Source organism: Engystomops pustulosus, chromosome 4 (assembly GCF_040894005.1).
Source record: "Engystomops pustulosus chromosome 4, aEngPut4.maternal, whole genome shotgun sequence".
NCBI classification, from domain to species: Eukaryota; Metazoa; Chordata; class Amphibia; order Anura; family Leptodactylidae; genus Engystomops; species Engystomops pustulosus.
In genome coordinates this window covers 222,345,022-222,359,263 of record NC_092414.1, presented here as the reverse complement: position 1 = coordinate 222,359,263, position 14,242 = coordinate 222,345,022, and the positions used below count along the sequence as shown (strand labels likewise).

General features: G+C 39.8%; 1 protein-coding gene across 1 annotated transcript; it reads left to right on the top strand.

Moving 5' to 3' along the window:
• Window positions 1-3,586: 3,586 nt before the first annotated feature.
• On the top strand, window positions 3,587-5,412 carry LOC140125819 (uncharacterized). Its single transcript, XM_072144689.1, has 2 exons — window positions 3,587-4,364; window positions 4,555-5,412. The coding sequence occupies exons 1-2, from the start codon at window positions 4,177-4,179 to the stop codon at window positions 5,291-5,293; spliced, it is 927 nt and encodes a 308-aa protein (XP_072000790.1). The 5' UTR covers window positions 3,587-4,176; the 3' UTR covers window positions 5,294-5,412.
• Window positions 5,413-14,242: the final 8,830 nt, after the last annotated feature.

The following is a 14,242-nucleotide window of genomic DNA, read 5'->3' as shown; positions in this document are numbered from 1 at the left end:
GTATTTGGGGATCACTTATTAGGTAACACAATTATGTGAGATTTCCCGGGGTTGGGACAAGTTTCTGAGTTTAATTTTCCAGCACTAATTTTTTTAGCAGTTTCGCAAAAACGGATGAAGCATGGGTGACACGTGGACCTTTTTGCAGACATCCAGCTTAAATACTTAAAAAGATACTGGAGACACAATGGCCCACATTTACTATTGTGCAGCTGACGAAAAATTTATGAAGATCGGAGCCCGGTGTAGAGCTTAGTTCAAGTGGCTTGCGCCACATTTCTGTTGGACAGCCTGATATAAATGTGGCGGCCAGTTCAACATCCCTTTCTGTGCACGGGATTGTGTTGCGGCATGCACTGCGCAGTTGGATATAATACTAACCAGTTTGCACATGTATTTATGTGCAGTCTACGTCAGAATTCTGGCACAGACTGCATCATAAGTGTTGCCCACTGACCGCAAGAATGTGACCGCAACACATTCTTCCTGTGGTTTGTGGGAAGAGGGAGAACGTGTTGATGTGCAGGTAGCCTTAGGGCCTCATGCACACAACCATATGCGTTTTGTAACCCTGTTGTAACCCTTTATGGGCTTTTGGTGCGCAAAATGGACTGTGTGCCACCCGTATGCCACTGTAAGTGAATCTTACCCATAAAAAGCCATGGTGGAAGGCACCAACATCATCGAGAACCCACTACAGAAACAGGATGCCCTCTGTGGACAACATGATATGTTGACCGATTAGACTTTGATGTAGAAACTGTGCCACAAAAAATATGTCAAAAAATAGGACATGTTCTATTTTTTGTGTTGCCGTCTCACAGTCACTTCATAAAGCAGTAAGAAATACGACTATCCTAATGATAAACATATTTCCAATTAAAGTAAATGGGGCCTTGCTATAGACAAACAAACAAGGGTGCGTGGACTGTTTTTGTGTCTACAAAGAACAGTTGTGTGAATGAGGCTTATATTGTATGCTATATACTGTATATTGTATACTGTTACAATTATGTATTGGATCGGTGAAATGAGAAATTGGTGACTTTGGAAGTCTTTTTTTATTCATCTTATTTATCACTTTGCAAGGTGAAAACTTTACACAAGATTTTGAGGTTCTTTTTGTGTCACAATGTTCCTTTTCTTCGTGGTAAATTACAGGCGGTCGCCGACTTACCAACAACCCCTAGTTACAAACTAACCTCTGAATGTTGATAATTTACTGTACTTTAGTCCGAGGCTACAATAAACAGCTATATCAGTAATCAGAGGTGTCTGCAATTAAGTTGTAACGTTACTGCTGGCTCTTCTGACAATCCAACATTTTTGAAATCCAATTGTCACAAAGAACAAGAAAGGTTTGGCTTTGGCTACAAACCTATAGAACTTATCTTGTACATAACCCGAGGACTGCCTGTTTGATCAATTTCTTTTGCTTTTATTTAAATAAAAATAATTTTGACTGTGAATCTTCTCATACCAAATAATAAAAAATCTAATTCGCAGCTCAACGTATCCTCAACGATTCCCTTGAGGACTGGTAAAATGTGGATGTGGAAAAATCCAGCAATACAAAAAGATACTAAGAAATAGGCAATATCTCTGCATTAACAAGGACATCCAGGAGATGAATGATAGATTCTTCTTCATTTTCAAATTTGAAATATACAGCAACCATAAATGATCAACAGAAAGAAAGCCACCGCTCACTCACATAAGCTGCATCCTCAATATAGACGAGGTCCTATTCCTCCTTAGCTCTCGGTGCACGGAAAGGCAGTCCTGCCGGTTGACTGAATGATGCACAATGAAACGAAGGTATTCCAGCACTCAGAATCTTCTTTAAAAAAATATTTAAATTTTATTTTGTAAATATTAAAATTGCAAGGTCACATCCTGGCATATCATCCAAAAAAGAAAAGATCTACGCGTTTCGGACTAGTGTGCTTGCGTCCTTATTCATGATCTAAAAAATCATTGTGATCCTCCATCTTAAAAAAGAGGAGGAGGAAAAAGACCAGGTGAATTGGCTTGTAATCAGTTAACCCTTACATAACGGCAGCAGAGATACATTCCATGACAAAACATGCTAGTTCATCAAAGTATGCAGATAAACATTCGGACATAATTTGCTTTGTGTACAAACCTGCTATTAATGCAACCACATGAAAAAATATATACTAAAATGAACTAAATACACTTGAATATATGTTAACATATACTATGTTAACATATATGTTAACATGTATGTTAACACATACTGTTAACATCACATGGACGGAAGATTATTTTATGATATTCAGAGCTCATCATGTTGTTTATAACATAGATATTCTAACACTATTCAAAAAAACACCATGACCTCTTTATTGTATAGACCCAGCGTTATATTTGTGTACGCTATTAGACTATGTACCTATCCATGACTGCATGGGTCAATGGCCGATGCGTTATAGCACAAAGTTAGAGCAAAAGACTCCAGTAATAAACCCCATTGCATGTGTTTTGGGAATTCTCAATATAGATATAACGTATCTGTTTTATTATTTAAACCTGTCGGCATTCGGGTATTTAATGTTAAAATCCAAAACATCTCGCGGTTGCGCAGTTTGTGTGTTCTGTTCCCTCCTCTGATTGGGATAGTAACCCTCTCTATGCCGGTAACTTCCAAAGAGGAAAAATCTCCTTTGTGTGTATAATAAAAATGTCTGGAGAGACTGGAAATGTTTTTGTCTGTAAATTTGGAACCATCAGTTACATGTTCTGCAATTCTCTTCTTGAGGGAACGTATAGTGCTCCCGATATACTGTATTCTACAGATGGTACAATAAGCCAAGTAAACAACATATTTAGTGTTGCAATTTATAAACGACTTGATATTTCTAGGCTTATTGTCTTGATCAGAAGAAAAAACTTTTTTGTTGGTCATAAATTTACATACATTACACCTATTTCCACCACAGGCATAAGAGCCTTTTGTATCTAGCCATGTATTTGTTTTGCCCTGTGGTATAGAAGAAAATGTGGAGGGTGAAACTAAATTCCCTATTGTGCACGCTCTTCTAGAAACAAACTGACACCCTGGACGTAGGATATTTTTAAGTTTATTATCTGCTTCCAATACCGGAAGATATTTTTTGATTATTTTGACAATGTCTTTGTAATCCTCGCTGTACGTTGTGGAAAAAAACACTTTCTGCGCAGTCGGATTCTGTCTATTAGTCTCATGTTGATTTTTAAGGAGAGACTCCCTAGTCCTTTCACTGGCTATAGTCTTTGCTCTCGCTATATCCCTGTCTGAATATCCTCTGTTCTTTAATCTATTTGTCATGATAGAGCATTCCTTTCTGAAGGTGTCAGAACTGCTACAACTTCTTCTTGCTCTAATAAATTCTCCTACAGGGAGATTGCGAATTACATGTTGTGGGTGACAACTAGTGGCTTGAAGAATTGAATTGCCACTAATTTCTTTTCGGTATAACACCGACTCAATGTTACCCGTGATATTGTCCCCCCTTAGGCCCCTTCTACACTGGCATTTTTCACGCGCGAGTTCTGCGCGTGCATTTGACGTGCAGAACTCGCATTGCACTCTGTCCCATTGTATTCAATGGGTCTTTCTCCATTTGCGTGGTTTTCAACGCGCGTGCTTGCGTTCGTTTGCACGCGCGTCAAAATCGCAGCATGCTCTATTTTTGCGTTTCACGCGCGTTTTTCACGCACCATTCAAGTCTATGGGGACGTATCAAAAACGCATTGCACTCGCGAACATTGCGATTTCAATGCGAGTGCAATGCGTTTTAAACGGATGGGTTGCTAGGTGATATAAAAAAAAAAGTCAGGAAGTAGACAGGAAGTAGTGTCTGGGACATGTGCCATTCCACAAGTGTGCTGCTTTTACACATCTTCTCAAGATGCCACGCACTTTGGATGTAGAAAAGCTTATTTCTTTGGTTCAGGGCCATCCTGCAATTTGGGATAATCGCCGCAGCGATTATCATGATCGCTGCAAAAAAGAAAAAATCTGGGTTGAAATCTGCAAGGACCTTGTGGGCCAGAAGTGGTCTAAGATGTCCCCAGATGAACAAAACCTTGCATGTAAGTTTTTTCACCTTTTTTGTACAATTTCAAATTTTCATTTTAAAAGTTTGATTTATCTCATTGTGTAACTTTGTTATGATAATGACTTTGCCTCTGTTTAAACTAGGCAAGGACGTGCAGCAGAGGTGGCGGAGCTGCCGCGACCAGTACAAAAAAGATCTGCGGGCACAAGAAGGGCAGAGTGGCTCTGGACGCTCACGAAAGCGGCCTTATTGCTTTCGTGAGCAGATGCGTTTTTTAGCAGACATCTTTACCATTGGGCCGTAAGTTACCCTTTTTTTTTTTTTTAAAGTGATCTTGTCTGTCTATGCATGTGCCTTTTTTTGGTTGGTGTAACCACAAAGTTTAAACATTGTTTTACACTGCGTCTTATTTTTTTTTTTTTTTTTTTTGGGGGATTTATCTGCATGTTTTAAATAATACATTTAAATTTGCTTTTATCATCATCTTTAGTACTGAAGATAATTTAGAGACAGAGGCAGAGGATACCGACATTAATCCCCCTGTTGTGGCGGCAAGTGATGTTGCGACTGATGATCTTGAAACGGCCGCTGCAGCAGAGGACGCCACTGCAGGCCCAACCTCGGACAACCCTGAACAACTGCAGGTGGGGGAAGCACAGAGTCCTTCTCCTGTCCCCAGAGGACGGCGGGCAAGAAGGGCACCCCCAGGCAGAGTTATAGATGAGAATGTGCTAAATTATTTGGGCCGCAGGGCACAGGAGGACACTATAGTGACCTACCTGCGCAGTCTGGCCGACCATATGCGGCGTGTGCCGCAGGAACACCTCCTCCGGTGTCAGGGGGCTTTTTCCATCATTCTGGAGGCCTGCTGTCCCCCAAACAACCCGACGCCGGTCTTTGAGGCCCTCGAACAGTGGCGGCTGTATGGCCATATTGTCCCCCGACCACAGCCGCTGCCACCACCACCACCTCCTCCCCCACAGGCCCCACCGAGTTTTTATTCAGGGACATACCCGGCTTCCGAATTACACCATTCGCAAAGCCACATGTTTTATGCTGCGGGTGGTCATAATCAGCCTCAAGGACACCCGCAGTATGCGAGTGCTAGCCACATTTATCAGGGCCGGCCATCCGCGGGGTTAGCTCCCCCACCTTCCCCTGCACCTCATTTTCAGGCCCAAAGAGGTGAGAGGCAGGATTCCCCAGCACAGCATTTTCTAAATTTGTAATTTTTTTGACAAAATTAGTCTTATTTGTGTTTTTGATGGCTCTTCGGCCTGTTTGTTTACATTTGTATAGTTGCTTGCAAAAATGATGATTATTCCTTTTTTGAAGGAATTATATTAAAAATGTATATAGTTTTTTTGACTTGATTCATTTATTTCATCAATCTACCATTCAATACATTTGGGCATTGACACAAAAGAGGTTACACTTTTATTTATTTACATACGTTGGATAAACGGAAAGTCCAATCAAACATTTATTTTTTTTTTAATCCTTTTTAAAAAAAAAAAAAATTAATCCACAACATTATGAAAAAAATAATCTGCAAATTGATTTCGAATACGCATTCCTGCCAAAGCAGGCCTTGCATGATGAGTGGGTGCAGTAGTAGCAACATCTGCATACATTTCTGTCTGTGGGTTCTCCGGCGGGTCATACATGCGACAATAATTATGTAAAATTACACATGCTTTGATGACACAAATGACATTTGATGGAGAGAGCTGCATTGATGATTGGAAAACCCTCCATCTGCTAGACAATATACCAAATGCGCACTCGACAAAACGACGAGCCCGGCCCAGACGAATATTAAAATGTCTGCACCTTAAATCCAAGCGACGTCGTGGGAAAGGGCGCATAACATGATATGAAAGTGCAAATCCCTCATCTGCCACTATCACAAATGGTAAAGCGGGGCCAGAAGAACCAGGCAAAATACGTGGTTCCGGAATATCAAGCTGACGGTCTGATAAACGCTTTGACATTCTAGAAACACGAAATATACCAGCATCAGCAGCAGAACCATGGGCACCAATATCTACAATTATAAAACGGTAGTTATTGTCAGCTAGTGCTAACAAAACAACGGAGAAATAACGTTTATAATTAAAATATCGTGATCCTGAGTTTGGTGGCTTCTGTACACGTATATGTTTTCCATCCAGGGCGCCAATACAATTTGGAAAATTAGCTTTTTGCTCAAAGCCATGCGCAATATCAAGCCATTGCTGAGCATTTGGCGGAGGCATCATGGTGCGTCTCAAATGTGACCAAATAACAACACAGGTGTGATTCACAATCCTTGCAATGGTAGAAGTTCAGAAAAGTAAAATGTAGTGATGAAAACGAATTTCCAGTAGCCAGAAACCTAAAATGTTAAATTCAAAAAACAAATTAATACACATTAACAAAACAAATAAAAAATAAAAACATATAAAACATACCTCAGGGTAACCAGAAGACGCTCCTCCACAGAAATACATTTCCGTAGCCTGGTATCCTGAAATGTGAGTGCAGGACGAAGCTCCGCCACCAATTGGTCAAACAAGGTGATTGATAAGCGACAAAAACTAATAAACTTGTCAGGGTCTTTGCGGAGGGCAAAATACAAAGTATGAAAGACACCTTTGGTCAAGCGCTGAGATACAATTGGATGAACCCATCGCCTACGCTTACGCCGGGGGTGGTGGGAACGCCAGAGATCACTTCGCTCACCATATTTCCGCGATACATACCAAGACAAAATTACATCTTCCAACGTATCCGAATCAGACATGGTTCAACCCAAAAATGCTCCAAGCAAAATCAAAACGGCAAAGCTAAGCAATGGAGACCATGTGCAATCATGTGACTCCATTCAAAAAACCCTTTTATGTGGAATTCTGGGACATATGGGTACCAAAAAAAAGAATCATGTGATTTAAAAACGCGCGTGAAAAACGCACCAAAAACGCAAAAAAACGCTAACAAAACGCGCAAAAAACGCGCGTGAAAAACGCAAAAACGCAAATTACTCCAAGGAAAAATGCAACAAAAACGCAGCAAAAACGTCAGTTTTTCACGCATTGCACCCACACGTGAAACGCAACGCTAGTGTGCAAGAGGCCTTAGGGTCACATCTAAGAAAGTAATCTCATTTGTACCTATATTGTGTGTAAACTCCAGGTTATAATCATTGTTATTAATGTACACAATAAATTCAGATATGGATGTAGGGGTGCCCCTCCATATAAGCAGACCATCATCTATATAACGGCCAAAAAAATATATAAGATCTCGAAAAGGCTTATTATCAGAATAGATAAATTCCTGTTCCCACCAGGAGACGTAAATATTTGCCAGTGACGGAGAAAAACAGGAGCCCATGGGGCATCCTTGTGTTTGTAAATAATAATCATTGTTGAAAGTAAAAAAATTATTCTTCAAAAGAACATGTGTCACTGTTAGGATGTATTGTTGTAATTCTGTACTGTAAGATGTATATTTTTCCATGTGATACTGCAGAGCCTCTAATGCCTTGTCATGGGGTATACTCGTGTATAACGCTGAAATATCACATGTAACCCATATACAATCTTGATGCCACTTTATATTGGACATAGTCCTGAGGACTTGTTTTGTATCCTGTAAGTGTCCAGGTGTCTGTCTAACTATTGGTTGAAGATGCAAGTCTAACCAGTTACTGAGGCGTTCTAGCAGAGAGTCTACTCCAGATATGATAGGGCGTAAGGGGGGCGGAAAAATCTCCTTGTGTAATTTGGGGAGAGCATGGAATATTGGGCATAGAGGATGTTCCGGTATAAGGAACTCTGCCTCTTTGTCGTTATGAATGCCTAATGTGACACCCCATTTAATTGTATCTATAAGTGTTTGTTTGATGTTTTGTGTGGGATCATTCCTAAGATGTTCATACACTGTTTCATTGTGTAGCATGGTCATTATAGATTTCTCATATAGCCCACTGTCCATAACAGTTACCGAACCCCCTTTATCTGCCATCCGTATCGTGATATTTTCATTCTTCTGTAACATCCGTAGTGCATTTTTTTGTGGGCGAGACAGATTAGATTTAACCCCTTCCCGACATTTGACGTAATAGTACTGCATCGCGGGAGGTGCGTTCCCGCAAAATGCAGTACTATTACGTCAAGCTTCTGGCCCCGGCTCCTGAACGGAGCCGGGGCCAGAAGCTGCGGGTGTCGGCTATATGTTATAGCTGACACCCGCCTCTAACACCCGCGATCGGAGATTTCTCCGATCGCGGGTGTTAACCCCTAACACGCCGCGGTCGCGCTGACCGCGGTGTGTTAGAGGCATTTAAAGATCTTTAAATGTGAATCGGACCCCCCCGCGGCGCTTACCGGGGGGGTCCGCTCCTCCGATCGCAGCCCCGGGACTGCCGGTGCCCGGGGCTGCGCGATCCTCCTCTCGGTGCCGGGTCCCTGCCTCCTGGCAGGACCCGGCTGTAAGACACTGGGCATGCGCAGCATGCTCAGTGTCTTACATTACACAGTGCAATACATCTGTATTGCACTGTGTAACCTGTAAAATAGCTTGAACAAGTGATCAGAAGATCACTTGTTCAAGCTAAGATGTCAGTAAATGTAAAAAAAGTAAAAATAAATAAATAAAGGTTTTTTACAGTAAAAATAAATAATAAAAGAAAGTGAAAGTCCCCCCAAACACCACATTTCCCTTTACACAAGTAATAAAGTATAAAAAACACTAAATCACGAAACAACCCCACTTATTTGGTATCGCCGCGTCCGTAACAATCTGTACAATAAATCCTAATCATAATTGGACCCGCTCGGTGAACGTGGTAAAAAAAAAAAACCAAAAACTTGCCAAAAATTAAAACTTTTTATCAAATTGCTTTACAAAAAATGTTCTAAAAAGTGATCCGAAAAAGTTACAAGCACCAAAATGATACCAATAAAAAGAGCAACTTGTCACGCAAAAAATAAGCTTACAACCAGCTCCGTAAACCAAAAAATACTATAATTATGCTGCTATAAAAATGGCAATACTAAAACAAATGCAATTTTTTCTATTCCAGTTTTCCTTCAATAAAATTGGACAAATATAAATAAAACTATATAAATGAGATATCACCGTAATCGTAGTGATCCGTAGAATAAAGATAATATATTATTGTTATGCTACAGTGAACACCCCCCCCCCAAAAAATGCTAAAAATCCAAAACAAGAATTGATGATTTTATTTTCCTCCACACGTAAAAAGTTAATAAAATTTCTTCAATAAGCTAAAAACCCACTAAAATTAAGTTTTTTTTTACAGTGCATCTCGTCTCGCAAAAAATAAGCCCTTATTTGTCTAAATTGCTTAAAAAATAAATAAAGATTGTATAGCCTATTCCCAACGAGCGTTGTTATAGAACGGTGCGGCGGGTAGTGACTTTCCAACACCGGTCAGGGTAAGACGGCGGCTGTTCACTGATCGGGGTAAGACGGTGGTTGTTCCTGACAGCCATCCATCCTGCCCCATGGACCAGAAGGGTTACGTCCCCCCCCACACACCCCCAGTTTATTATCGCTGCTACTGGCTCATCAATTCAGACGAGCCAATAGCAGCGAATTTACTTATGACGTCAGTAATACCGGTCACCATGTCTATAGACACGGTGATCGGGCAGGGTGGCGGCTGTTCCTGACAGCCACCGATTTTACCTTGTGGTTCAGAGGGGTTTTGTTGCCCCCCTCTGTCCATGTTTGCCGCTATTGGCTGGTCGATTTGGTCCAGCTAAAAGCAGCAGTATTCGTCACAATGGGCATTGCTAGGGTGAATAAGAGCAACACTTGGCGATAATTTCCCTACGAAAAACGAAGATATGGTACAAAAGCGCTGGTCGTGCACATTGTACAGATTACGCTGTACAACTCTTATGTGCTGTTCCAATGTGCACGCCCTGCCGTATCATTTCTCCGTTTTCAAGAGGAAGATATTAGGAAACTAATATTGGGACAAGAAGGACGGGACCCCAGTACCTCTGGTTTAGATGTTCCTGTGTTTTGCCAGGACAGCATTTTCCCGGTGAATTCTGCTGCTTCTAAAGATAAAACTCAATAAAGAGTCTGTTCCAAAAGAGAATTTAGGATGGACATTATGTACTAAGGATGGACACTATATACTAAGGATGGACACTATATACTAAGGATGGACACTATATACTAAGGATGGACACTATATACTAAGGATGGACACTATATACTAAGGATGGACACTATATACTAAGGATGGACACTACATACTAAGGATGGACACTACATACTAAGGATGGACACTATATACTAAGGATGGACACTATATACTAAGGATGGACACTACATACTAAGGATGGACACTACATACTACTAAGAGACCTGCGACACCTCCAGAGTGACAAAAGTTTAGTTGGTCCCCTGGTATATTCTACCTCCTTATACACTAGACATTCACAATTCACGCCCAACCTATTGTGAATTAATTTCGGTAAAATGAATAATTGTAACAACTGTTAGGTCTCTTTGCTCCCTATACCCCTCCATTATTTCATAAGGGGCGCCACATAACGGGCACTGAACTTTCCAGAAATAATTGCAATTTCCATCTTGGACTCCGTTGCACATCATATTTGGAAACCACCTATATGTTCAAAATGCTCATTTCACCACGTGTATTACACTACACCACATATTACACCTTGCTATATTCCCCAAGGGGTGTACATTCAACAATTAGGGTAACTTTTCGGGTTTTCCTCTGTTTTGGTACCACTACGGCTCTCCAAATGTATCCTGACACATGTGAAGGATTTCTTACAAATTTGGCCTCTAAAAGACAAACATCCCTCTTTTCCTCTACTGTGCGCCCATAAAGCATTTTATAGGCACATGTGGGGTACTTCTACACTCGGGAGAAATAGTTTTACATCTTTTTTGGGGTTATTTAATATATTATCCCTTGTGGCATACATAAATTAGGGGTAAAGTGACATTTATAGGAAAATTTTCACCTTTTTAATGATTCGGGCCTAATTGGATCATTCACCTGTAGGGGCAAATACATATATTACACATTGCAAAATTCTCTAAGGGGTGTGCATTCAAAGATTAGGGTCACTTTTCGGATTCTTATCTGTTTTATACCACTAGGGTTCTCCAAATGCATGTCAAACATTTCTGTCAAATTTGACTTCTAAAAGGCAAACATTCCCCTTTTCCTTTTACTGTGCGCCCATACAACATTTTATATACACATGTGGGGTACTTCTACACTTGAGAGAAATAGGTTTACACATTTTGGGGGGTTATTACATTTTTTTATCCCTTGTGGCTATATAAAATTAGGAGTAAAATGACCTTTATAAGAAAATGTTCACCTTTTATCTATTTAAGTCCTAATTAAATCAAACACCTTTACGGACAAATACACATATTACACCTTGCTAAATTCTCTAAGGGGTGTGCTTTCCAAAATGGTGACACTTGTTGGGGTTCCCCTCTGTTTTGGTACCACTACGGCTCTCTAAATGCATCCTGACACATGTAAAGGATGTCTGTCAAATTTGGCTTCTAAAAGGCCAACGCCCCTCTTTCCCTTCTGAGCTTCACTGCGTACCCATACAACATTTTATTTGCATGTGTGGGGCAATTTTATACTCGGGAGAAATGCTAGTACACATTTTTTGGGGTTGTTTCATCTTTAATGCCTTATGGGATACAAAAATTAGCCGTAAAAGTGACTTTTTTGGGAAAATGTTCACCTTTTTCCTTTTAGGGACCTAATTGAAGCAAACACCTGTAGGGGAAAATACACATATTACACCTTGCTAAATTCTCCAAAGGGTGCACTTTCCAAAATGGTGACACTTGTTGGGGTTCCCCTCTGTTTTGGTACCACTAGGGCTCTCCAAATGCATCCTGACACATGTAAAGGATGATTGTCAAATCTGGCTTCTAAAAGGCCAAAGCCCCACTTTCCCTTCTGAGCCCTACTGTGCACCCATACAACACTTTATATGTAAAAGTGGTGCAGTTCTGTGCTTAGGAGAAATAGTTTTACACATTTATGGGGTTGTTTCATCTTTTATCCCTTGTGGCTTACAAAAATTTGGGGTAAAAGTGACTTTTTTGAGAAAATTTTCACCTTTTTTCCCTTTTGGGGCCTAATTGAATCAAACACCTATTGGGGAAAATACACAAATTACACGTTGCTAAACTCTCCAAGGGGTGTACTTTCCAAAATGGTGTCTCATGTTGGGGCTTTCCTCTGTTTTGGTACCACTATGGCTCTCCAAATGCATCCTGACACATGTAAACTTTTTCAGCCATATTTGCCCTGCAAAAACGAAACAACGCTCTTTCCATTCCAAGTGCCCCCCTGTGCCCGTACAGCAGGGTACAGTGACCAAATGGGTATTGGCATACTCAAGAGGAATTGCCCTCAACATTGTAAAATGCATTTTCCTTTTTAACCCATTGTGAAGGTGCAAATTTTAGTGTTCAATGAATCTATTGTAAGATAAAATTACATTTCTCTAATTTCACTTTCATTTATCTTTCACGCTCATGAAACGCTCATAGGGTTAACAAAATTCCCAAAGGTTGTTTTGAATATTTTGAGGGGTGTAGTTTTTAAAATGGTGTCATTTGTGGGGGGTTTCTGTCATGTGGGCCTTATAAAGTCACTTCTAACTAAATTGACCCTCCAAAAGTAGGTTTTGATGATTTTCGTAAAAATCTGAAAAATTGCACCTAAAGTTATAAGCCTCCTAACATCCAAAATAAAGGAAAAGATGTTTGAAAAATGATGCCAAGTTAAAGCAGACATATGGAAAATGTTAGTTATCAAGTTATTTTAGTGATATGACCAACTTTACAAAAAGTAGAAAATTTTGAATTTGGAAAACATAGTTTTTTTCAAAATTTTTGCCAAATTTCCATTTATTTCATAAATAAATACTAAATATATTTATTAAATTTCTCAACCAGCATGAAGTACAATGTGTCACGAAAAAACAATCTCAAAATCAACTGGATATGTTAAAGCGTTCCAAAGTTATAACCACTTAAATAGACACATGTCAGATTTTAAAAAATGGTCCGTGTCAGGAAGGTGAAAAGTGGCTTCAGCGTTAAGGGGTTAATATATTTTCCGGAATTATTCAGTTCCTGTAGATCCTTCTCCACTAAGGACTGAAACAGGTCCATTTCTGGTGTCCTAGACTTAATTGGATAAAACTCTCGATTTTGTAATTTCATATGTGGTACTTCGTCCTGACCGATTTTATCCATAAATGAAAGTTGATGTAGATCTGATAGTGTGCACTGGTCCTTAAACTCTAAATCTTGATATTCATTGGTCCTTTGATTGGGGCTTTGCAATTCACACCTCATAGAGACTTCTTCATTATGTTGCTCTTCATTACCACACATTGTATCTTCTGTGTAGAAATGTCGTTTTAAGGTTAATGTCCTTATAAATTTATTTACATCCAGTAATGTGTGGTAAAAATCAAATCTGGTGGTTGGAACAAAATTTAACCCTTTGCTTAATACCTCAATTTCTTCAGAAGACAATATATTAGCCGAGAGGTTAATCACTGTTAGTTCTTGTTTTTCTTCTTGGTTTGATTGGTCGCTCTCGTATTGTATTGTGTCGCTGTGGCGCTTATGCTTGCGTCCTGCCCTCCTGGTACGCTTTTTGTTTGTGGAGGTTGGTAGTTTTTTGACTGTTTGTGTTTATTATATTTGTTTCCTTTGTGTGTCTGTTTATTGGTGGCAGTATTGCTGGCACCCTCACTGTCAGAGTCTTCTGTTATATCATCCGTTGTTTCATGTTCTGATGAGGTAAAAGAAACCTTGCTGTTGGCCATGGGATAACCTTGTCTATTGTAATTTTTATTTTTGAGGATTGATTGTAAAGATCGATTTTGTCTTCTCTCTGATTGCCATGTATGAACACGATCTTTTTCATAATCTCTAATGTCTCTATTGAATTTCATGCGTTTTATTTGCATGATCGTGTTCTCCATTTCTGCAATATTCCCTTTCAGCTTGTTATCCAGGGTTTGAAACTCAGGTTTATCCACATGTATTTTGAGTGACTCACGAATCTTTTGAATGTCCTCATTGATGGTTTTTAATTTTTCTTGTTCCATATTAAT

Coding starts and splice junctions, on each gene's coding strand:
- LOC140125819 (XM_072144689.1), top strand. CDS start 4,177: ATGATAATGACTTTGCCTCTGTTTAAACTAGGCAAGGACGTGCAGCAG. Junction 4,365..4,554: donor GACATCTTTACCATTGGGCC/GTAAGTTACCCT, acceptor CATCATCTTTAG/TACTGAAGATAATTTAGAGA.